At 48.2% G+C, this 24824-nt stretch overlaps 1 protein-coding gene across 1 annotated transcript in view; it reads right to left on the bottom strand.

Annotated features, from left to right (window-relative positions):
• LSS (lanosterol synthase) overlaps nt 1-24824 on the bottom strand; it is a 968970-nt gene that overhangs the window by 371519 nt on the left and 572627 nt on the right. The window contains exons 14-16 of the mRNA XM_030210819.1: nt 18494-18544; nt 15051-15200; nt 14291-14387 (exon numbers count right to left, since the gene is read on the bottom strand). Coding sequence (XP_030066679.1) covers nt 14291-14387; nt 15051-15200; nt 18494-18544 — 298 coding nt within the window. The remainder of the gene's footprint in view (nt 1-14290; nt 14388-15050; nt 15201-18493; nt 18545-24824) is intronic.

Genomic DNA, 24824 nt, shown 5'->3' on the forward strand with positions numbered 1-24824 from the left:
CCAGGTCGACATCTAGTATCCACCCTGCTTGTGCGCCACACCATGAGCAAGTTAAGCATCAAGGTCGACACTTTCCCGAAGGAGCAATCAGGGCCGCAGGTGTGTGGATCGTCGGAACAAAGCATTGTGTCACTGCAGCCATCCACAAATGCGTAAAGTGTCGTAAGCTGCGGGGCAAACCATCAAGATCAGAGAGTGGAAGACTTGAGACCTGAAAGGCTGAGCATTGACCCACCATTCACCTAGTGGGGATGAACATCTTCGGGCCATGGTCAGTTATCTCGAGACAGACCAGAGGAGGAAGTGTGACAGCAAACGATGGGCTGTTATGTTCACGTGCATGAGCATACATGCTGTCCATATCAAAGGGATAGAGTCAATGGACACTTCAAGCTTCATAAATGCGCTTAGAAGATTCTTCTCAATCTGTGGTCCAGTCAAGCAGATCCGTTCTGGATTGTGTATCCAACTTCATTAGTGCTTGCAAAGAGTTGAAAACAACTCAGATAAGATTATCGATTTGTCCATCGGAAAGTACCTGAATGACCACCGCTGCAAGTGGATATTCAACCCACCCCATGCTTCACATAGGGAGGAGTTTGGGAGTGCATGATTGGGCTCGCTCGCCGCATCCCTTCATTCTATGCTATCAGAAAAAGAGACTAACCACCATCACCCATGAGGTTTTGACTACTTTCCTGGCAGAAGGTGTTTATCAATGCAAGACCTCTAATTCCAGTGTCCCTCCAATGTACAGTCGCCTTGATCCTGACTCCAGCCACGCTCCTACACAAAAAATAGGTGTACCACCAAATCCACCCAGAGACTTTGATGAGAAAGATCTGTGTAGACGGCAATGGAGACAAGTCCAAAGTCTTGCCAACACCTTCTGCAGGCGGGAGTACCTTCCGACCTTACAGATCAGCAGTAAATGGCAGACTAGTAAGACCAACATCCATGAAGGCGACATTGTCTTACTCAAGGACAACCAAACTCAACGCAATGATTGGGCCCCTGGCATTAGTCACCAAAACCATCCCAGTGGATGATGGAAGAGTCAGAAAAGTGGAATTCAGAACTGTGAAACAAGGAACAGCAAAGACGTTCTGCAGACCGATCACTGAAATCGTGCTCCTCGTGCTGCATGAAGGGCATGAGCACAGCGAGTCATCACTACTCAGGAGGACCAGCGACTCAAAGACTTTCTCTCTCTCTCTTTTGTGTTTAGTGTTGTTGTTGTTTGTCCTCTTGTTTCAGGTCCTGTATGCTGAAGATGACCCCTACAGCGGCGGATAATCTGAATGCAATGAAGGAAAAATTAGGTTCTTACCATGATAATTTTCTTTCCTTTAGTCATAGCAGATGCAGCCATTACAGATGGGTTGTGTCCATCAACCAGCAGAGGGAGATAGAGAGCACACTTTTTCAGTGCCTCATACCAGCTTGCTCCACTGCCTCTCTTCAGTATTTGAAGCTTCCAAAGCAGTATGGCAAACCGCAATGGGAATAACATGAGCTTTCCTCACAGCGAATGATGGCCCTACAACAAAGGTATTAACTCAGAATGGAGGGAATGAAACATCCTCCCGGAGGGCATAAACTCATCCTCCACTGAGACATAACTGGAGGGAATAAACTCATCCTCCCGGAGGAAATAAACATCCTCCAAAACATGAAGCTGGAGGGAATTAAGTCATCCTCCTTTAATTGAACAAGAATCCTGAAGACTGTTTTCTGACTTTCTCCCAAGGACGGAATCTCCAGGAAACACGAACAGAACCTGAAATAGATTTACAGCAGATAGCATCAGACAGGGAAGGATCATGGCTGCATCTGCTATGACTAAAGGAAAGAAAATTATCATGGTAAGAACCTAATTTTCCCTTCCTTGTCATCAAGCAGATGCAGCCATTACAGATGGGATGTATCAAAGCAATCCCTAGATAGGGTGGGAACAAGCCACACCACGCGCCAGCACTTGCGCACCAAAATGTGCGTCCCTCCTGGCAGCCACATCCAGCCTGTAATGTCGGGCAAAAGAGAGCTTAGAAGCCCATGTTGCTGCACTACAAATCTCTTGAAGAGAGAGTGCTCCAGTTTCAGCCGAAGAAGAGGAAATTCCTCTAGTGGAATGCACCTTAAAGGCATCAGGCGGAGGCCGGCCGGCAAGCAAATAAGCTGAAAAGATAGATTCTTTAAGCCAGTGGGCAATAGTGGCTTTAGACGCTGGAGACCCTCTGCGAGGACCTGATAGCAAAACAAACAGATGATCAGAGGTCCTGAAAGAGTTAGTAACTCGCAGATACTGCAGCAGAGTCCTGCGCACATCCAACAGGTGCAATTGCCCAAAAGATTCTGGAAACTCCTCTTCGACAAAGGAGGGCAAGAAAATAGGTTGGTTTAGGTGAAACGCTTAAACCACCTTAGCCAAGAAGGAAGGCACGGTCCGAACCGTGACCCCGGACTCTGAAAACTGCAGAAAAGGGTCTCTACAGGACAGCGCCTGGAGCTCTGACACCCGTCTCGCTGAAGTAATGGCCACTAACAAGACGGCCTTCAGTGTCAAATCCTTCTCTGAAGCACGCCGAAGCGGTTCAAAGGGAGCACCTTGAAGGGCTTTCAGCACCAGTCCCAGGTTCCAAGCTGGACAAGGTGCACGCACGGGAGGACGGAGCCGAAGCACCCCTCTAAGAAACCGTGCCACATCCGGATGAGCAGCTAAAGACACGCCTTCAACCTTGCCACGCAGGGAGGCCAACGCTGCCACTTGCACCTGCAGGGAATTATAGGCCAAGCCTTTTGAACACCATCCTACAAAAAGTCCAGAATCGGCGAGACAGGAGCCCGCAGGGGTGTGATCTCTCTGGAAGCACACCAGACTTCAAACTGGCGCCAAATCCTGGCATAAGCCACGGAAGAGGAACGCTTGCGGGCTTGCAGGAGAGTGGTAATTACTTTATTGGAATAGCCTCTGCCTCTCAATTGCGCCCTCTCAATCGCCAGGCCATAAGACCAAATCGACCGGCGTCCTCCATGGTCACCGGACCCTGTGACAACAGGTTGGGAACCAGAGGTAACTGAAGGGGATCCTCTATGAGCATCTGTCGGAGGTCCGCATACCAAGGCCTCCTGGGCCAATCCGGGGCGACGAGAACCACTTCTCCTGGATGCAGCCGAATCCGCAGGAGCACTCGCCCTATCAAGGGCCACGGAGGGAACACATACAGTAGGCCCGGAGGCCAGGGTTGAGCCAAGGCATCCAACCCCGCCGCGCGAGGATCTCTCCGTCTGCTGAAGAAGCACTGGACTTTGGCATTGGTGCTTGTCGCCATTAGATCCATCACGGGCTTGCCCCACTTGGCACATATCTGCAGGAACACTTCATCTGCAAGTTTCCACTCCGCTGGATCGATCTGATGCCTGCTTAGATAATCGGCTTGCAAGTTGCTCTGACCTGCAATGTGAACTGCCGACAGAAACTGTAGATGCAGCTCGGCCCAGTGGCAAATTTGTTCGGCCTGCGCGGCTAGAGCTCTGCACTGAGTGCCGCCTTGTCGATTTATGTAGGCCACTGCTGTCGTGTTGTCCGACATCACTCTGACAGCCAATCCTTCCAGGGTCACTTGAAAGGCCAGAAGCGCCTGAAACACCGCTTTCAACTCTAGGCGGTTGATGGACCACTCCGAATCCTCGGGTGTCCATAGACCCTGGGCATGCTTCCCCTTGCAATGTGCGCCCCAGCCTTTCAGGCTGGCATCTGTCACCGCTAGGCACCAATCGGGGAGCGCCAGCGGCATTCCTCGCCGCAGCATGCTGTCTGAGAGCCACCACTCCATGCTGAGTCGGGCCGCAGGGAGCCAAGAGAGTCTGCATTGGTAACCCTGAGATACTGGAGACCATCTTTGGAGTAGAGCATACTGTAGAGGTCTCAGGTGCACTCTCGCCCAGGGCACCAGTTCCATGGTGGCCGTCATCGATCCAAGCAGCTGGACAATGTCCCAAGCTCGCGGGCGGGGCATCCTCAGGAGCAGACGGACCTGATTCTGAAGCTTGCACCGCCTTTGCTCGGGTAGGTACACATACCCCGAGGCTGTATCGAACCTGGCCCCCAAATATTCTACAGACTGCGAGGGGGTCAGATGACTTTTGGCCAAATTGACGACCCAGCCCAGAGATTGAAGTACTGAGACCACTCTGGCTGTTACATGCTGACTCTCTGCAGCAGAGTTTGCTCGAATGAGCCAGTCGTCCAGGTACGGGTGAACCCGAATACCCTCTCGCCTTAGAAAGGCAGCTACTACCACCATAACCTTCGAAAAGGTGCGGGGAGCTGTGGCGAGGCCAAAAGGCAAGGCCCGGAACTGAAAATGCTTTCCCATCACCGCAAACCTCAGAAACATCTGGTGCGGGGGCCAAATTGGAATGTGCAAGTAAGCTTCTTTCAGGTCCAGAGACGTGAGAAACTCTCCTGGCTGTACGGCGGCAATGACAGAGCGCAGGGTTTCCATGTGAAAATGCCGCACTCTCAGGGACTTGTTTAATTCTTTTAAGTCCAGAATAGGGAGAAAAGACCCTCCTTTTCGCGGCACCACAAAGAAGATGGAGTAGCGGCCGCAGCCGTGTTCGGCGGGAGGTACCGGGGACATGGCCCCTATCTGAATCAGACCTTGTAAAGTCTCCTCTACCGCCGCCTGTTTGGCGGCAGAACCGCATCGGGACTCCACAAACACGTCTCTTACAGGGGCGTCTCTACGGTCTTGAATATCCTTCAGGGCAACACCTCCTTCAACAGGGAGGGTAGTTCTCTTTGTCACAGCTGTGACTAGGGCATCCACTTTAGGCATAGCAAAGTGAGCCATATGCTCCTCACTCAGAGGGTACAATTGCCCCATAGCCCTGGAAACTTTCAAAGGTCCCTCGGGGTCAGCCCATTGAGCCGAAATAAGCTCTTGGATGGAATCATGCAAAGGAAAGGCTTGAGCAGGCCTTTTGGTACTAGCCATCCTAGGATTCACAGAGGAGGCTGTGCCACTGGCAGGGTCCTCAATAGAGAGAGCCTGCAGGGCATCAGAAATAAGCGCTGGCAGCTCATCACGGTGGAAAATCCTCACCGCGGAGGGATCATCCAGATCCTGAGTCACTTCTGCACCAGACTGTGGCTCCTCAGACCATGAAGGCCTGCCAGAGTCCTCCGAATCCTCGCAGCCCGACCACGGAGGGGAAAATGGAGGTGCAGCACTCTCTGAAGGGGAATGAGCCCTTCTGCGCTTCATATTCTGCCAATTATCAGGGAATAACGTCTCAGAGGGCATACCCAGGCTAGAATCCAACGGGGGGGGTGGGGGCATTAGAAGAGGCCTGTGCCGGGCTTTGTGGGAGAGCTCTTTTAAGCATGTATGCTTTTTGCATTAATAAGACAAAATCAGGGGAGAAAAACTCACCCTGGGCACCCGGATCTCTGCCGGGGCTAGTAGCTCCCATATCAGCCTCACTCCGAGGCCTCCTCCCGGGCTCAGGACTCTCCATCTCAGCGGAGGTCGCGCCATGTGGTAAATTCAAAATGGCACCCGCTGCCAGCTCAGAGCGCGAAGAATCGTCACTCGCCATGCTCGGGCCGGCTCTAACGTCTGTACAGCATGATTTACAGAGCCCCGCTGCTGATCACTTGGAACAGCGCTTTACTTGTCTCCGCAGCCATCGCCGAAAACAGCGGTAAAATTCAAAATGGCGGTTCGCGCCAAAATCGCCCCGATCGCGGGCCCAACCCGGAGGAGTCAGAAAACACTCTTACCTCGCTGGACCGAGTATCACAGCTCTGGTACCACAGAAAAAGGCAAGGAAAAACCTCTGTTCCAGTGTCTAAGCACTTTTTTTTTTAAAACGCTGTGAGGAAAGCAGAGGTAAATAGAACTCCGGAGGCTCAGGTGAGTGGGAAAGGCAGGGAAAGGGCGAACCTATGTGCCTGCATCCACTGTTGGTGGGGAAGGACAGGGAAAGCTAAGCAATGTGTCCACATCCACGGAGGTATGGGTAAGGCAGGGAAAGGGTGAACCTATGTGCCTTTAAAGTGAAGCTGCTATAGCCTCCAACACCCCTGCTAACAACTGGCAAAAGCACAGGAGCAACCTCCAGGCAGATTTTAGATGCAGCTCGAAGAAGCTGCAGCCACTGTGCTAGGGGAGATAGAGAATACTGAAGAGAGGCAGTGGAGCAAGCTGGTATGAGGCACTGAAAAAAGTGTGCTCTCTATCTCCCTCTGCTGGTTGATGGACACAACCCATCTGTAATGGCTGCATCTGCTTGATGACAAGGAATGGACATTTACATGTTATTAATTTTGATAAAGTGTGGTAATAGTAATAATGGTATCTAGCGATACCAGGCGGGGAGTGTTCTGTCCTCTGACAGCCTTTCCCTGATTGTAATGTGGCTCTGGGGTGGGTGTGACACTTTTTCTGTCATTCTCACTGCAGACTCAGTCACATGAGCGTTGCATTGTGGGGGGGTCTATTTATCAGGCAACGTGACTTCACTAGCCTGTCTGCATAGAACTGTTATATGATTGGTTATGCTGTTGCTAGTTGGCAGGCTCTGTTCCCATTGGTGGTTTTCCCACTGCTCACTGGGCCGAAGTGTGCCCTTTTTTCTGTTCCCTTTAGTCTGAGGTAGGCTCCATTTGTTAGACAGTACAGAACCCTTTCCTGCGTTACCCTCTGTTAAGAGTACAGTCTTGTTTGTGACCGTTTCCTTGTCTGTGCTCACCTTGCCCCCTGGTGGCCAGAACCTGTGGCTGCTATGAAATGTCACACGTTCCAGACTTCAGCCCAGTCCGGATCTTCCGGGCTGCCAGACTTGCTTCTCTTGTTTGTGTCTGAACAGCACCCGTAGCTGCCTTGTGATTCTTGCAGCTGAACTTCAGCAGCTGATGGGCTTTATTAATCACCTGGAAACTTCTGTGCTGGCCTTTGCATCGTCTAAGGTTCCTGGTTTGTTGGTGCGTTGTTGCACTTCTGCCTAGTCTGGTTTTTGTTTGAGCTTCTTGTCCGGTTCAAGTTAGTCTGTGTGTAGTTTAGCTTAGGTTTATTGCTTATTTCTTAGTCTTGTTTCGTTTGTACTCCTGGTCTTGTTTCTGTTGGTCTGTGTCTCTTGCTTAGTGGCTGCTCTGCAGCTTTCACTCCTGTCTCTTGTCTGTCAGTATTTGTACCCTGTTTCAGTGGCTGCTTGGCAGCTTTCAGTTCCTGTCCTTTAGCTTGTCCATTTCCTGCTTTGTGTAGTATTGTCTGTCCCAGCCCAGTTTCCTGCCTTGCTGCCCATGCATATTCCTTTCCCCTTTGACCCTCAGTCTCTGTTCAGCCTAGTTGGTATCCAGTGCCTGCCCTGTCCGGTAACTCCTGCCGGCCGCCTGCACCCAGGGGCTCAACTCCTCAGGTGCGGCGGTCAAGTGCAGGTGACATCTAGCTGTTTCTGTCAGAGTTCTGCCTTGTCTCTGGTGTGGGGTGGTTTTGCCTGCCACTGCTGCTACTCGGCAGTGGCCCAAGGGCTCACAAACCTAGTTTCTGCCTTGAAAACCTGACAACTACTTAGTTTTTACCTTGAATATATCTTACTAAAAAAGATACTGTACTCCATTCAACCAGCTCTGAGCTAATGTTGTTTTCAGAATCACAGAGACTCTTTGCCATTGGGGCAGAACCTCTGATCTACAGTTGACTGTGAGTAAACATTGTGCTATTCAAATAAAGGACTTTCAGAGAGATAGAGTCTTCAGGTGTGAACTGGTGTACCGAGGTTATACGTCAGGATATAAGACTTAGAAGCTACAAGTCTTAGAGGCCTGAACAGTCTTTCATGAGGTACTTTGTCAAACGCCTTCTGAAAATCCAGATACACAATATCAACTGGCTCACCTTTATCCACACGTTTGTTCACCCCTTCTAAGAAATGTAGTAGATTGGTGAGGCAAGATTTCTCTTCACTAAATCCATGTTGACTGTCTCATTAATCCACGCTTTTGAATATGCTCTGTAATTTTTTTCTTAATAACAGTCTCTACCATTTTGCCCGGCACCTACGTCAGACTCATTTCCCAGATCTCCTCTGGAACCTTTATAAAAAATCGGCGTTACACTGGCCGCATTCCAATCTTCCGGTACCACACTCAATTTCAAGGATAAATTACATATTACTAACAATAGCTCCACAAGCTCATTTTTCAGTTCTATCAGTACTCTGGGATGAATACCATCCGGTCCAGGAGATTTGCTTTTGCTACTCTTCAGTTTGTAGAACTGCCCCATTACATCCTCCAGGTTAACAGAGAATTCATTAAGTTTCTCCGACTCGTCAGCTTTGAATACCATTTCTGGCACAGTATCCCACCCAAATCTTCCTCGGTGAAGACCGAAGCAAAGAATTCATTTAATCTCTCTGCTACATCTTTGTCTTCTCTGATTGCCCCTTTTACTCCGCGGTCATCTAGCGGTCCAACCGATTTTTTCCCCGGCTTCCTGCTTTTAATATACCTAAAAAAAAATTTACTATCCTGCTTATAATCGAACGAGAATAACGCCCAAGTTCCGACCTAAATCGGGAGATGGGCGTTCTTCTCACAAAAACAAATAAAGCGGCATAATCGAAAGCCGAACTTTGGACGCTTTCAACTGCACTCCGTCGCGGATGCGGACAAAGTTGACGGGGGAGTGTTGGAGGCGTGGTGAAGGCGGAACTGGGGCGTGGTTATCACCCGAACAGAGATGGGCGCCCTTCGCCGATAATGGATGCGTTTGTAGCTAGAATTTAGGGCACTTTTCCTGGACCCTGTTTTTTGACGAATAAGGCCCCAAAAAGTGCCCTAAATGACCAGATGACCCCCAGAGGGAGTCGGGGATGACCTCCCCTGACTCCCCCAGTGGTCACTAACCCCCTCCCACCACAACAAATGATGTTTCACAACTTTTTACTTTCACCCTCAAATGTCATACCCTCCTCCCAAGCAGCAGTATGCAGGTCCCTGGAACAGTTGTTAGGGGGTGCAGTGGACGTCAGGCAGGTGGACCCAGGCCCATCCCCCCCCTACCTGTTACAATTGTGCTGCTTAATGCTACTAGTCGTCCAACCCCCCCCAAACCCCCTGTACCCACATGTAGGTGCCCCCCTTCACCGCTTAGGGCTATAGTACTGGTGTAGACTTGTGGGCAGTGGGTTTTGAGGGGGATTTGGGGGGCTCAACACCCAAGGGAAGGGTGCTATGCACCTGGGAGCTCTTTTACCTTTTTTTTTGTTTTTGTAAAAGTGCCCCCTAGGGTGCCCGGTTGGTGTCCTGGCATGTGAGGGGGACCAGTGCACTATGAATCCTGGCCCCTCCCACGAACAAATGCCTTGCATTTATTCGTTTTTGAGCTGGGCGATTTCATTTTCCATTATCGGTGAAAAGCAAAAACGCCCAGCTCACACCTTGGCGAATAAAGCATGGGCGTCTATTTTTTTTAAAAAATACGGTTCACTCCGCCCCTTCACGGACCCGTTCTCGGAGATTAACGCCCATGGAGATAGGCGTTTCTGGTCGATTATGCCCCTCTATGTGTTTTTGCCTCCAACACAGTCTCTTTTTTGAAGTCCCTCTTAGCATTCCTTATCAGAGCTTTGCATTTGACTTGACATTCCTTATTATTTTCAGACATTTCTTCTTCCATTTTCTGACGGATTTTCTTTTAGCTCTAATAGCTTCCTTCACCTCACTTTTTAACCACGCCAGTTGTCGTTTGGTCTTCCGTCCTCCTTTTTTAATACGCGGAATATATTTGGCCTGGGCTTCCAGGATGGTGTTTTTCAACAGCATCCACGCCTGATGTAAATTTTTGACCCTCGCAGTCGCTCCTCTAAGTTTTCTTTTCACCGTTCTTCTCATTTTATTAGAGTCTTCTTTTTTAAAGTTAAAGCTAACGTATTTGATTTCCTACGTATACTTACTTCAAAACTAATATCAAATCCGATCATATTATGATCACTGTTATCAAGCGGCCCCAGAACCATTACCTCCTGCACCAGATCATGCGCTCCACTAAGGACTAGGTCTAGAATTTTTCCTTCTCTCGTCGGCTGCTGTACCAGCTGCTCCATAAAGTTGTCCTTGATTTCGTCAAGGAAATTTACCCTCCCTGGCGTGCCCCGATGTTACATTTACTCAGTCAATATCGGGGTAATTGAAATCACCCATTATTATTGTGTTGCCCAGTTTGTTTGCATCCCTAATTTCCTTTAACATTTCTACATCCGTCTGTTCATCCTGGCTAGGCGGACGGTAGTACACTCCTATCACTATCCTTTTCCCCTTTACACATGGAATTTCACTTCACAGTGATTCCAAGAAGTGTTTTGTTTCCTGCAGAATTTTCAATCTATTTGATGCAAGGCCCTCCTTAATATACAATGCTACCCCTCCACCAATTCGATCCACCCTATCACTATGATATAATTTGTACCCCAGTATGAAAGTGTCCCACTGGTTATCCTCCCTTCCACCAGGTCTCAGAGATGCCTATTATATCTAATTTTTCATTTAGTGCAATATATTCTAACTCTCCCATCCTATTTCTTTGGCTCCTGGCATTCACATATAGACATTTCAAACTATGTTTGTTGTTCCTATTTACATCATGCTTAGTACTTGACAGTATTAACTTACAATCTTTTGTCTGATTTTTATTTTTATTTAAGGACACCTGACCTACTGCAGTCTCTTTTGCAACCTCACTATCAGGATACCCTATCTTCCTTGTTTTGGTGATATCAAATCATTGTTCAAAGCCCACCTCTTCAATGTCACTTTCGGCACCTAATCACAACACCTACGAGAATGGTATGGGATTTGCGTTACAAGGCGTATGAGGAGAGATTTGCGAACCTAAACATGTATACTCTGGAGGAAAGGAGAAACAGGGGTGATATGATACAGACATTCAAATATTTGAAAGGTATTAATCTGCAAACGAACCTTTTCTGCAGAAGCGAAGGCGGTAGAACGAGAGGACATGAGATGAGATTGAAGGGGGGCAGATTCAAGAAAAATGTCAGGAAGTATTTTTTCACGGAGAGAGTAGTAGATTCTTGGAATGCCCTCCCGTGGGAGGGGGTGGAAATGAAAACGGTAACGGAATTCAAACATGCGTGGGATAAACATGATTCCTGTTCAGAAGGAATGGATCCTCAGGAGCTTAGCCGAGATTGGGTGGCAGAGCCGGTGGTGGGAGGCGGGGATAGTGCTGAGCAGACTTATACAGTCTGTGCCAGAGCCGGTGGTTGGGAGGCGGGGCTGGTGGTTGGGAGATGGGGATAGTGCTGGGCAGACTTATACGGTCTGTGCCAGAGCCGGTGGTGAGAGGCGGGACTGGTGGCTGGGAGGCGGGGATAGTGCTGGGCAGACTTATACGGTCTGTGCCAGAGACGGTGGTAGGAGGCGGGGCTGGTAGTTGGGAGGCGGGGATAGTGCTGGACAGACTTATACGGTCTATGCCCTGAAGAGGACAGGTACAAATCAAAGTAGGGTATACACAAAAAGTAGCACATAGGAGTTTATCTTGTTGGGCAGACTGGATGGACCGTGCAGGTCTTTTTCTGCCATCATCTACTATGTTACAATGTTACTCTACTCAGGAAATCTAGACTACCCCAACTTGACATTTCGTCCTTTAGATTGTAAGCTCTTCTGAGCATGGACCGTCCTTAGTTATTAATTCGTACAGCGCTGCGTAACCCTAGTAGCGCTCTAGAAATGTTAAGTAGTAGTAGTATATCACCTTATCCCAAACCATGTGCTTTTGAGCGACTGTCGGCCTTCCCCCCGTTTCTAGTTTAAAAGTTGCTCTATCTTTCAATCTGCAATGGTGGCTTGTGGTGTCTCCAGACTGCACTGAATTCCATGCCTTAAAGACATTTTGCTTGCTTTGCATCAGTGATGGATTCTTGGCTGTGACCCTGACACTGATTATCCAGTGACATATCTGGCTCAATATGAAGGCATGTGTAACCTGGGGCAAGGATATTCTGCTTATTCAGCCTCAGACTGCTTACAGCCTCAGGAACTGGAGGGCTATTCAGATAACATCAAAGACATAGATATGGTAAAACACAAGTATAACAATTGGGCACAGACCAATCACATATCAAGATGCTATCATGATTTTAAGGACACTTCTGATAAGATTTTATATAAAAGATGCACCTGCAAAAGGCACAGGTCAGAATTAATAACAACAACATTATGTCACAAGGGCCATGATCATCAACAGAAGAAGTTTCTTGCCACTTGCCTGAATTGCCAGCTGCTTAAGTAGGCAACCCAACACCACCAAACTGGGGTTGTATACCTTTTTTCCTAAAGTCAGTGAACAGTCTGGGCTCTTAGGTGGTTCTGCCATAGGTAGTGTGTGACATCTGTTTATTTTATCATTCTATCCATTTGTATTAGGAACTTTTGAAAACTAATCTTACTTTTATTTTATGCTTCATCTTTGTAAATACAACCCTTTTGTATTTGTTGTGTATGGTCCTGTTGGCTTATCAGTGAATAAGAAAAGGAAATTCTGAACTCTGAGACTTTTATTATTGGACATGTGTCCCCTAGATTCCGGGTCCTTATTTACATGTCTATGTCCCAGGCTGACCAGTAGGGGTCAGCATGAACTGTTTGACCAAAGCAAAGAAAAAAAGCCCTCGCTTTCTAACTTTTTTCAAATACATGATTTTGGTATCTGTTGCAATCAGACTTCTCCACAGCTAAGTATATTTCAGACTTCTATTTTCTCTGTCTAACCTTAGTTTAATATGAGCAAATGCAAAGTAAAGCATGTGGAAAAGCGGAACCCAAACTATAGCTATATGATGCAAGGTTCCACATTAGGAGTCACTGCCCAGGAATGAGGTGTCATCGTTGCTGCGTTGAAACCTTCCGCTCAGTGTGCAGAGGTGTCTAAGAAAGCAAATTAAATGTTAGGAAAGGAATGAAAAACAAAGATGAGAATCTTATAATGCCTTTGTATCACTCCATGGTGCGACCACATCTTGAATACTGTGTGCAGTAGGGCGACAAAAATGATAAAGGGGGTGGGATGACTTCCCTATGAAAAAAGGCTAAAGAGGTTAGGGCTCTTCAGCTTGGAGAAGAGACGGCTGAGTGAAGTGGAATGCGTAGACATGAATTATTTGTTTACTCTTTCCAAAAATACAAGGACTAGGGAACACGCAATGAAGTTACTAAGTAATAAATTTAAACAAACTGGAGAAACTATTTCTTCACTTAACGTTTCTCTGGAATTCGTTGCCAGAGAATGTAGTAAAAGCAGTTAGTTTAGCAATGTTTAAAAAAGATTTGGATAATTACCTAAAAGTCCATAAGCCATTGTTAATAGAGAACAAAAATAAGAATAGGTCCAGGGGAGCAACCACATCTTGAGTTTTATATGTAGTTGTCCCATGTAAGAAAAAGCATAGAGTTGGAAAGAGTTTAGAGAAGAGCAACCAAAATGATAATGAGCATGGAACTCTATTTATCTTAGAAAAGAGATCACAGAGAGGATATAATAGAAAAAGTTTTAAAATAATGAATGAGGTAGAACGGTTGTTTAACCTTTCAAAAATTAAAACAAAAAGATTACACTCCATGAAAATGACCAACAGACTGAAGAAAAACATCCAAAAGTTTATTTCTTGAAGTGTATAATTAAGCTTTGGAATCTATTACCAGAAGATGTGATCAAGATGAACTAATGTTGGTCAAAAGAAGTTTGGACACATTCCTGAAGGAAAATTCAATTTAAAAAAATTGTTGCCCATTACTTATTCCTGGAAATGCTCTATAGAAACATATCTACTTTTTGGGATCTATGGTATATTTGTGACCTGGACTACCACTGTCAGAGACAGGATATTGGGCTTGACGGATTTTAGTCTGATTCAACATGGTTTATTTTAGTTTCTTATATTCTTATATGTTCTTACTGCCCTAAGCAGCTAGAAATCCTTTCAACATTAAGTTATCTGGCACACTCATTCATTGTGGAAAAGTGTTGTGGATTGGTTAGTTGTGAATGAAACCTTATCATACTGCAACCCAACAGAAACTGCCCATAGGGCAGAAGGAAGCTGCTAGGCCAAAAATGTAAAGAAAAATTTTTTAAAAAACCACAACAATAATAAACATGAAACTTTTATGAAAGGGAAAGCATTCTCTGAGTTTCAACTGGAACAGCATGACATGAAGATCTGTAAGAATGGGGTGGGTGTAGGTTCTCACCAAACACCTCTGAAGGGTTGAGGAGCTCCAGCAGACGTCCCCCACGCTTGGTCTCATACGTAGCAAACCCCCCATCAGGGTTCCTCATGCTCAGTAACTGCAGAAAGAGGAAAAAAAGGAGTCTTACATCTATCTCAATATACCCAAACTCCATCACAATAATAGTGCCTCTTCGTGCTATCTTGAAGCCCCAGTGCAATTGTACCACTGACATTTATGACCCAGTTTATGAAGCCATGTTATAGGCGCGTTCATGTTTTTAACGCGTGTTAACCATGTATGTGCGTTATCCCTATAGGCGCCTACACGATTAGCACACGTGCTAATTATAGGTGTGTTAAAAACACTAGCGCACCTTAGTAAACAGGGCCCTTAGTGTTGTAACTGTTGATCCGTGCAGTTTACCACAATGCCCTTCTTGGAACTACAGTGCAGCTATACCATGGATAGTATCAATTCAAAAAAGCATGGAAAAAGCACAGAGAATTTCTGAGTGAGATAAATAGAATGTAGAGCTGAGCAGGTGGTATGACTAGACAGCTTGGATGTGCTGTATAATCTATCTTCCATTGTCTATATTTCTATAAATTAATTTTTAGGTGGCTAAATATTAAATGAAACAGATCTTTTTGCTTAATATGCACAAGTCATGACTGTATTTAAAAAAAAAATTATCCCAAACAGAATCACATAACAACTGATGGGGAACATCGCTTACCACTAAGAATATTGTATAGTTACTTCTGAAGCCTTGTCTTACCACATTAACAGCATCAAACAACCGTTCCTGAGGAACAAGCTCCGTAATAAAAGAACATCTCTCCTGTAGCAGAATCACAGACTTAAGTCCCTCAGCAGTGCAATCTGCCACAATCCAGCCACAGTCTCGGGTGCTGAAAGGAAATCCACCCTAAGCAAGAGAGGAAGTGTCAGATTAGCAGGGCAAGACATGTATTTGGCCATACCTGTATCACCTATGAGAAAACCTGGTACAATCCCTAGTACTAAGTCACCTGGACTATTGCAACTCACTCTTCGCTGGCTGTAAAGAACAGACCATCAAGAAACTTCAGACGGCCCAGAATACCGCAGCCAGACTCATATTCAGAAAAACAAAATATGAAAGTGCAAAACCCCTAAGAAAGTACCTACACTGGCTTCCACTGAAAGAACGTACCACGTTCAAGATATGCACGATTGTTCATAAAATCATTCATGGAGACGCCCCGACCTACATGCTAGACCTCGTGGACCTTCCACCCAGAAATGCCAAACGATCTTCCCGCACCTTTCTCAACCTACACTTCCCCAGCTGTAAAGGGATCAAATACAAACAAACACATGCGTCCAGCTTTTCCTACATGAGTACGAAGATGTGGAATGAACTACCAACTCACTTGAAAACGATCAACGAATTAAATAGCTTCCGCAAAGCTTTGAAAACCTCTCTCTTTAACAAAGCCTACATGAGAACCCATAATTACTTGAACACAACCCTTACACTCCTTTACTCAGAATGTCTCACTGTACATAACCAGATCCTCTTGTTTTCTTTTATCTCTTTGCAACACCAATTGTATTTCTTCCCTGTTATGGCAATGCCATAACAGATCTTTGTAAGCCACATTGAGCCTGCAAATAGGTGGGGAAATGTGGGATACAAGTGCAATAAAATAAAATAAAATAAATGATCACTATTGGATTTGGATTTTAGATTTAATTACTAATCTGAGCTCCAAGTGAGTTACATATTTAGGTATAGTTGGTAGGTCTCTACCCTGGAGAGCTTAGAATTTTAGTTGTATTTGGAGTCATGGAGGATGATGTGATTTGCCCGAAAACTGCAAATTGCATCAACTGGAGAAGTAAAATTTGAATCCTGAGAAAAACAAGACTACAAGAGTAAACCCAAGACTGGATCAACCTTGTTCTCTGAATCCAGATCCAACTGGCAGCCTTACTCTAACCACTCCATGTGCCTTCCGCTATGAGATGACTGAGGGATGATTTGGATACAATGCATATTCCACACCACTCTATCAGCAATAAGCTCCCCAAGCAAATGATTTGTAGTCTCACACTCTCGGAGAACTCGAACGCCCCACGGATAATCACAGAAGTGTGAAGAGGAAAAAGTGGAAGGTTGACCACGGATACCAAAGACTGGAAAGATGAAAACTTCTAATCAAAACTTTCTTGATAAAAAGACTCGACACAAATGTTGTGTTTCGGCCACTAGGCCTGCATCAGAAGTCTAAAACAAAAATACTATACATATGTATATATATAATAAAAACAAATAAATATGTAATAAAATTAAACAGACAAACAGAAAATGGATAATGGCTGATAATGACAAGTAGAATATACAATTGTATTAAAAAGACAAAAATGACAGAGCATCGAAAAAAACATATATATACATCATGCCATCATTTCAGTATGTTAAACAAACAGTAAAAGAATAATAGCTGATGATGACAAGTAAAATGTGTATTAAAATAACAAATATATATTTATTTGTTTGTTGCATTTGTATCCCACATTTTCCCACCTTTTTGCAGGCTCAATGTGGCTTATATATTAACGCTAACGGCGTTAGCCGATTCAGGTCTGAACAAATACATGGTGTGAATGAATACAAGGTGATATTGTGGTACATTAAGGTACATGCATGGTAGGTACAATTGGGGGGAATTTAGGGAGGGAGGGGGGAGGAGTCAGGTAATGTCCATTATGTTCTTTGGTTACATCGTGTCGCAGGTGTCTATGCTCTTTTGAACTGGTCTGTTTTTAGTGCTTTCCAGAATTTAAGGTGGTCTGGCATAGTTTTTACAATTTTGGCAGTGCGTTCCATAGTTGTGCGCTTAAGTAGGAAAAGCTGGATGCATAAGTGGATTTGTATTTGAATCCTTTGTTGCTTGGGTAGAGGAGGTTTAGGTATGATCGTGCAGATTTTGTGGTGTTTTTAGTTGGCAGGTGAATAAGGTCTGTCATGTATCCAGGTGCTTCACCGTAAATAATTTTATGAACAGTTGTCCAGAATATCAAGAATATATATATATATATATATATATATATATATATATATATATATATATAAGAATATCCATCCATGTCCAGCAATTCTCCTCTATCTCCTGCTCTCCTCTACATCCATTCCAGCATTTCTCCTCTCTCCCTTGCCCTCCCCTCCCATCCATGTGCATCTCCTTCCTGTCTTCCCTCCCCTCCATCCAGGTCCAGCAATTCTCCTCCCTCAGCTGCCCTCACCCTCCCATCCATGTCCAGCTATTCTCTCTCCCCTGCCCTCCCCTCCCATCCATGTTCAGCGATTCTCCTCTCCCCTGCCTCCCCTCCCAACTATGTCCAGCAATTCTCCTCTCTCCCCTGCCCTCCCCTCCTATCCATGTCCAGCAATTCTCTCTTCCCTGCCTTCCCCTCAAATCCATGTCCAGCAATTCTCCTCTCTCCCCTCCATATCCAGCAATTCTCCTCTCTCCCCTGCCCTCCCCTCCATGTCCAGTGATTCATTCAAACCCCAGCCCCCACCTGCCCACAGCTCCCCGACATTGTTTGTGCGCCCGTGCTCCCTGCCTTGAAAACTTTTGTTTACCCGAAGTCGCGGCGAACTGGCAGTAAAAGCAGCAGGCAGGCAGGCAGGCTCGCCTCCTTGTTGCTTCCTTTCCTTCTCAGCGCATCCCACCCTCGCGGAAAGGAAATTACATCAGAGAAAGGCGGGATGCGCTGAGAGGGAAGAGAAGCGACGAGGAGGAGAGCCTGCCTGCCAGTGTCTGCCTGCTGCTTTTACTGCCGGTATGCCGCGACTTCGGGTAAACTAAATATTTCAAAGCAGGGAGCATGGGTGCACGAACGGAAGGGAGCGGGCAGGTGAGCCGGACCTCACAAAAAAGGTGCCAGTAAGCCATACCAGTGCGTACTGGCACAAAAAAAGCACTGTATATACATGTATATTATTTTGTTGTAGACTCCTGATGCAGGCCTAGCGGTCGAAACACAACGTTTGTGTCGAGTCTTTTTATCAATAAACGGTTGATTAGAAGTTTTCATCTTTCCAATCTTTGGTATCCGTGGTTCAACCTCCCACATTTTCCTCTTCACACTTCAAGGAATAAACAGACAAACCCTCCCATTTCAATCAATCATTGGCACAGAACCCAACATTCTATCCTCCATTTGTACCTTGTTCATCTGACGATAATACTTCTGATAATCAGGAGGGTTATCCAGAATCTTAAAAACAGAGAAAAGTAGCATAAGTCAAAGGAAAAAATTAGCACGAAGAATGAGAAAGCGAATGCTACATACCTGTAGAAGGTATTCTCCAAGGACAGCAGGCTGATTGTTCTCACAAATGGGTGACGTCCACGGCAGCCCCTCCGATCGGAGATCTTCCTAGCAACAGAGTTTGCTAGTTCTCGCGCATGCGCGGCCGTCTTCCCGCCCGAAATCGCTCGTGTTCGCTAGTCCCGTACCAAGCAAAACAAGACAAGGGAAGACACAACTCCAAAGGGGAGGTGGGCGGGTAGGTGAGAACAATCAGCCTGCTGTCCTCGGAGAATACCTTCTACAGGTATGTAGCATTCGCTTTCTCCAGGACAAGCAGGCTGCTTGTTCTCACAAATGGGGTATCCCTAGCCCCCAGGCTCACTCTAAACAACAAACATGGTCAACTGGGCCTCGCAACAGCAAGGACATAACTGAGATTGACCTAAACTTTTCCAACTAACTGAGAGTGCAGCCTGGAACAGAATAAAAATGGGCCTAGGGGGGGTGGAGTTGGATTCTAAACCCCAAACAGATTCTGCAGCACCGACTGCCCGAACCGACTGTCGCGTCGGGAATTCTGCTGAAGGCAGTAGTGAGATGTGATTGTGTGGACAGATGACCACGTCGCCGCCTTGCAAATCTCTTCAATAGTGGCTGACTTCAAGTGGGCCACTGACGCCGCCATGGCTCGCACACTGTGAGCCGTGACATGACCCTCGAGAGTCAGCCCAGCCTGGGCGTAAGTGAAGGAAATGCAGTCTGCTAGCCAATTTGAAATGGTGCGTTTCCCCACAGCCACTCCCCTCCTGGTGGGATCAAAAGAAACAAAAAGTTGGGCGGACTGTCTGTGTGGGCTAGTCTGCTCCAGATAGAAGGCCAATGCTCTTTCGCAGTCCAATGTGTGCAGTTGACGTTCAGCAGGGCGGGTATGAGGACGGGGAAGAATGTTGGCAAGACAATTGACTGGTTCAGATGGAACTCTGACACCACCTTCGGCAAGAACTTAGGGTGAGTGCGGAGGACTACTCTGTTATGATGAAATTTGGTATAGGGAGCATGAGCTACCAAGGCTTGCAGCTCACTGACTCTGCGAGCTGAAGTAACTGCCACCAAGAAAATGACCTTCCAGGTCAAGTACTTCAGATGACAGGAATCCAGTGGCTGAAAAGGAGGTTTCATCAGCTGGGTGAGAACGACATTGAGATCCCATGACACTGTAGGAGGTTTGACTGGGGGCTTCGACAAAAGCAAACCTCTCATGAAGCGAACAACTAAAGGCTGTCCCGAGATCCGCTTACCTTCCACATGGTAATGGTATGCACTAATCGCACTAAGATGAACCCTTACAGAGTTGATTTTAAGACCCGACTCTGATAAATGTAGAAGGTATTCAAGCAGGGTCTGTGTAGGACAAGAACGAGGATCTAAGGCCTTGCCATCACACCACACAGCAAACCGTCGCCAGAGGAAAAAATAACTCCTCTTGGTAGAATCTTTCCTGGAAGCAAGCAAGACTCGGGAGACACCCTCTGACAGACCCAAGGAGGCGAAGTCTACGCTCTCAACATCCAGGCTGTGAGGGCCAGAGACCGAAGGTTGGGATGGAGGAGCGCCCCCTCGTTCTGTGTGATGAGGGTCGGAAAGCAGTCCAATCTCCACGGTTCTTCGGAAGACAATTCCAGAAGAAGAGGGAACCAGATCTGACAAGGCCAAAAAGGAGCAATCTGAATCATGGTTCCCCTGTCTTGCTTGAGTTTCAGCAAAGTCCTCCCTATCAAGGGAATGGGAGGATACGCATACAGGAGACCTTCCCCACAAAACAGAAGGAAAGCATCCGACGCTGGTCTGCCGTGGGCCTGCAGCCTGGAACAGAACTGAGGGACCTTGTGATTGGTCTGAGTGGCAAAGAGGTCCACCAAGGGGTGCCCCACACTTGGAAGATCTCGCGAACCACTCTGGAACTGAGCGACCACTCGTGCGGTTGCATGATCCTGCTCAATCTGTCGGCCAGACTGTTGTTTACGCCTGCCAGATACGTGGCCTGGAGCCACATGCTGAACCGGCGTGCCCAGTGCCACAAGCTGACGGCTTCCTGACACAGGGGGCGAGATCCGGTGCCCCCTGCTTGTAATACATAGCAACCTGGTTGTCTGTCTGAATTTGGATAATTTGATGGGACAGCCGATCTCTGAAAGCCTTCAGAGTGTTCCATACTGCTCGCAACTCCAGGAGGTTGATCTGTAGACCTTGTTCCTGGACGGACCAAGTCCCCTGGGTGTGGAGCCATCGACATGCGCTCCCCACCCCAGGAGTGACGCGTCGAAGGTAAGCACTTTTTGCGGTTGAGGAATCTGGAAGGGACGTCCCAGGGTCAAATTGGATCGAATTGTCCACCAATGAAGGGAGAGGAGAAACCTCGTGGACAGACGGACCACGTCCTCTAGGCTCCCAGCAGCTTGGCTCCACTGAGAGGCCAGGGTCCATTGAGCAGATCTCATAAAAAGGCAGGCCATGGGAGTCACGTGAACCGTGGAGGCCATGTGGCCGAGCAATCTCAACATCTGCCGAGCTGTGATCTGCTGCGACGCCCGCACCGAGGAGACAAGGGTCAGCAGATTGTCGGCCCTGGTCTCTGGGAGGTAGGCACGGGCCGTCTGGGAATCCAGCAGAGCTCCTATGAATTCGAGTTTCTGAACTGGAAGAAGGTGGGACTTTGGATAATTTATCACAAACCCTACCAGCTCCAGGAGTCGAACAGTCACCTGCATGGACTGCTGAGCTCCTGCCTCGGAGGTGTTCTTTACCAGCCAATCGTCGAGGTAAGGGAACACATGCACTCCCAGCCTGCGCAGAGAAGCCACTACTACAGCTAGGCATTTGGTGAATACCCTGGGCGCGGAGGCGAGCCCAAAGGGTAGCACACAGTACTGAAAATGCCGTGTTCCCAGACGAAATCGAAGATACTGCCTGTGAGCTGGCAGAATCGGGATGTGCGTATAGGCATCCTTTAAGTCCAGAGAGCATAGCCAATCGTCCTGTTGAATCATGGGAAGAAGAGTGCCCAGGGAAAGCATCCTGAACTTTTCCTTGACCAGATACTTGTTCAGGGCCCTTAGGTCTAGGATGGGACGCATCCCCCCTGTTTTCTTTTCCACAAGGAAGTACCTGGAATAGAATCCCAGCCGTTCTTGCCCCGGTGGCACGGGCTCGACCGCATTGGCGCTGAGAAGGGCGGAGAGTTCCTCTGCAAATACCTGCCTGTGCTGGAAGCTGAAGGATTGAGCTCCTGGTGGGCAATTTGGAGGTATTGAGGTCAAATTCAGAGAGTACCCTAGCCGGACTATTTTGAGAACCCACTGATCGGAGGTTACAAGAGGCCACCTTTGGTGAAAAAAATATTAACCTCCCCCCGACCGGTAGGCCGTCCGGCACAGGCACTGGAACGTTGGCTATGCTCTGCAGGAGCCAGTCAAAAGCCCGCCCCTGACTTTTGCTGGGGAGCCGCAGGGGCCTGAGGCGCGCGCTGCTGACGAGAGCGAACGCGCTGGGGTTTAGCCTGAGCAGCAGGCTGGCAGGAAGGAGGATTGTACCTACGCTTGCCGGAAGAATAGGGAACCGTCCTCCTTCCCCCATAAAAACGTCTACCCGAAGAGGTAGAGGCTGAAGGTGGCCGGCGGGAGAACTTGTCGAAAGCGGTATCCCGCTGGTGGAGCTGTTCAACCACCTGTTCGACCTTGTCCCCAAAAACATTGTCCCCCCGGCAAGGGGCATCCGCAATCCGCTGCTGGATTCGATTTTCCAGGTCAGAGGCATGCAGCCATGAGAGCCTGCGCATCACCACACCCTGCGCAGCGGCCCTGGATGCAACATCAAAAGTGTCAAAGACCCCCCTGGCCAGGAATTTCCTACACGCCTTCAGCTGCCTGACCACCTGCTGAAAAGGCTTGGCCTGCTCAGAAGGGAGCTTGTCGACCAAGTCCGCCAACTGTCGCACATTGTTCCGCATGTGTTATGCTCGTGTAGAGCTAGTAGGACTGAATCTTGGCGATGAGCATTGCAGAATGGTAGGCCTTCCGCCCAAAGAGTCCAAGGTTCTAAAGTCTTTGCCTGGGGGCACCGAAGCATACTCTCTAGAGCTCTTGGCCTTCTTGAGGGCCAGATCCACCAAACCAGAGTCGTGTGGCAACTGAGTCCGCATCAACTCCAGGTCCCATGGATCCGATATTGAGATTCGATCTTCTTGGGGATGTGGGGCGTAGTTAAAGGTTTCGCCCAGTTCGCCAGCAACGTCTTTTTGAAGACATGATGCATGGGTACTGTGGACGATTCTTTAGGTGGCGAAGGATAGTCCAAGAGCTCCAGCATCTCAGCTCTCGGCTCATCCTCCATGACCACGGGAAAGGGAATTGCCGTAGACATTTCCCAGACAAAGGCCGCGAAAGAGAGACTCTCCGGGGAAGAAAGCTGTCTTTCAGGCGAGGGAGTAGGATCAGAAGGAAGGACCGTCAGACTCCTCGTCAGAGAAATATCTGACGTCTTCCTCTGCTTCCCACGAGGCCTCCTCATCAGTATCGGACACCAGCTGGTGGACTTCGGTCCGAAGCTGCGCCCGCCTCGACTCCGTGGAAACACGGCCACGGTGGGAGCGTCGAGAAGAGGACTCCCAGGTGGGGGCGACGGAGCTACCTCCATCGATGTCGCCGGCACCGCAAGCGGTACCGGGGCGGGCGCCCTCACTGCAGACGAGGGCCCAGCAATCGCCTCACTCGACGGCACCGGCGGCGCAAGCACCCCCGGTACCGGAGGAGAAGAGCGAAACAGCTCTTCCAGGATCCCGGAAGGACGGCCCTGAGGCTCTAGTTCAGAGAGGCTGTGAAGAAAGGCGTGTGAGGGCCGGTACCGGCGTCGAGCTGCGAACCTGTTCCGGGGATGGAGGCGGTACTGGGTTGTCCACAGGGGAACGCATCGACACCACCTGAATGGAGGGTGAGCGGTCCTTCCCGATGTCGACGCTTGGGTGCCGGTGGTACCGGCGACCCAGAGCTCTCGGTACCACGTTTGGAGGGTGACCGATTGCCGGTGCTTCTTTGCCTTTGCACGCCGCACGGCATCTGTACCCCCCGGTACCGAAGAGGAAGACGTCGAATCCAAACGCTTCCTCGGGTCCGGGTCCGAAGAGGGGTCGATCCCGGGGGGCTGTACCACGGGAGCCCTTGAGACAGGCGGAGGACCTGCTCATGGGCTCACCGCCACCAGCAGGGAATGGACAGCCCTCACCTGCACTCCAGACATCGAAGCACCCTCCGACGACATCCTCAGGAGGAACGATCCCGGTCTCGTAGCTGCACCCGACAATGACCTCGATACCGAAGGCCTCAATGTCGATGCCGGTACCGATGGACGCGGTACCGAAGTCGATGCTGGGCACGGTACCGAAGGCTCCGATGCCGAGGACCACAGAACTGAGGATGTCGACGCGCCGGATGAAGCCCCGAACAAACTGTTCCACTGGGCCAATCTCGCCGCCTGAGTTCTCCTCTTCAAAAGAAGACAGAGATTACAGGCCTGAGGATGGTGCCCAGCTCCCAGACACTGAAGGCAAGAAGCGTGCCTATCAGTGAGAGAGATTATCCGGCCGCACTGGGTGCATGGTTTGAAGCCACTGGAAGGCTTCGTTGACATGGGCGGGAAAAAATCTCGCCGGCAAAATCGAAGTCCGCAATGGTGAAAAAAGGGGCACCAAAAGCTCACCAAAAAACGAACGAGCGGCGAAAAAAGCCGCAATCGACCACGAAAGAAAACTTACGGGCCAACACTAGTAGACAGAGGAAAAAGTTAGAAATTTTTAGCGAAAAAACTACGAATCGCGAGGGATCTCCAAAAGGCGCGGAGCGACCGAAAAAACAGCGTCCCGAGCCGCGGAAAAAAGGAGACTAGCGAACACGAGCGATTTCGGGCGGGAAGACGGGCGCGCGCGAGAACTAGCAAACTCTGTTGCTAGGAAGATCTCCGATCAGGAGGGGCTGCCGTGGACGTCACCCATTTGTGAGAACAAGCAGCCTGCTTGTCCTCGGAGAAAAGGCAGTATAGCAAATACAATAAACAAAATAATACAGTGAATGAAGTCAGAGTACTGGAAACAGCATTGTTTCCTGTTTATATGGGACATGCAGGTCATGAACCATAAAATAACTTTACAACAGTAACTGAGAATTATGAGCAAAGCTAGGCCTCTGTGAACAGG

This window comes from Microcaecilia unicolor, chromosome 7 (assembly GCF_901765095.1).
Source record: "Microcaecilia unicolor chromosome 7, aMicUni1.1, whole genome shotgun sequence".
Classification (NCBI taxonomy): domain Eukaryota; kingdom Metazoa; phylum Chordata; class Amphibia; order Gymnophiona; family Siphonopidae; genus Microcaecilia; species Microcaecilia unicolor.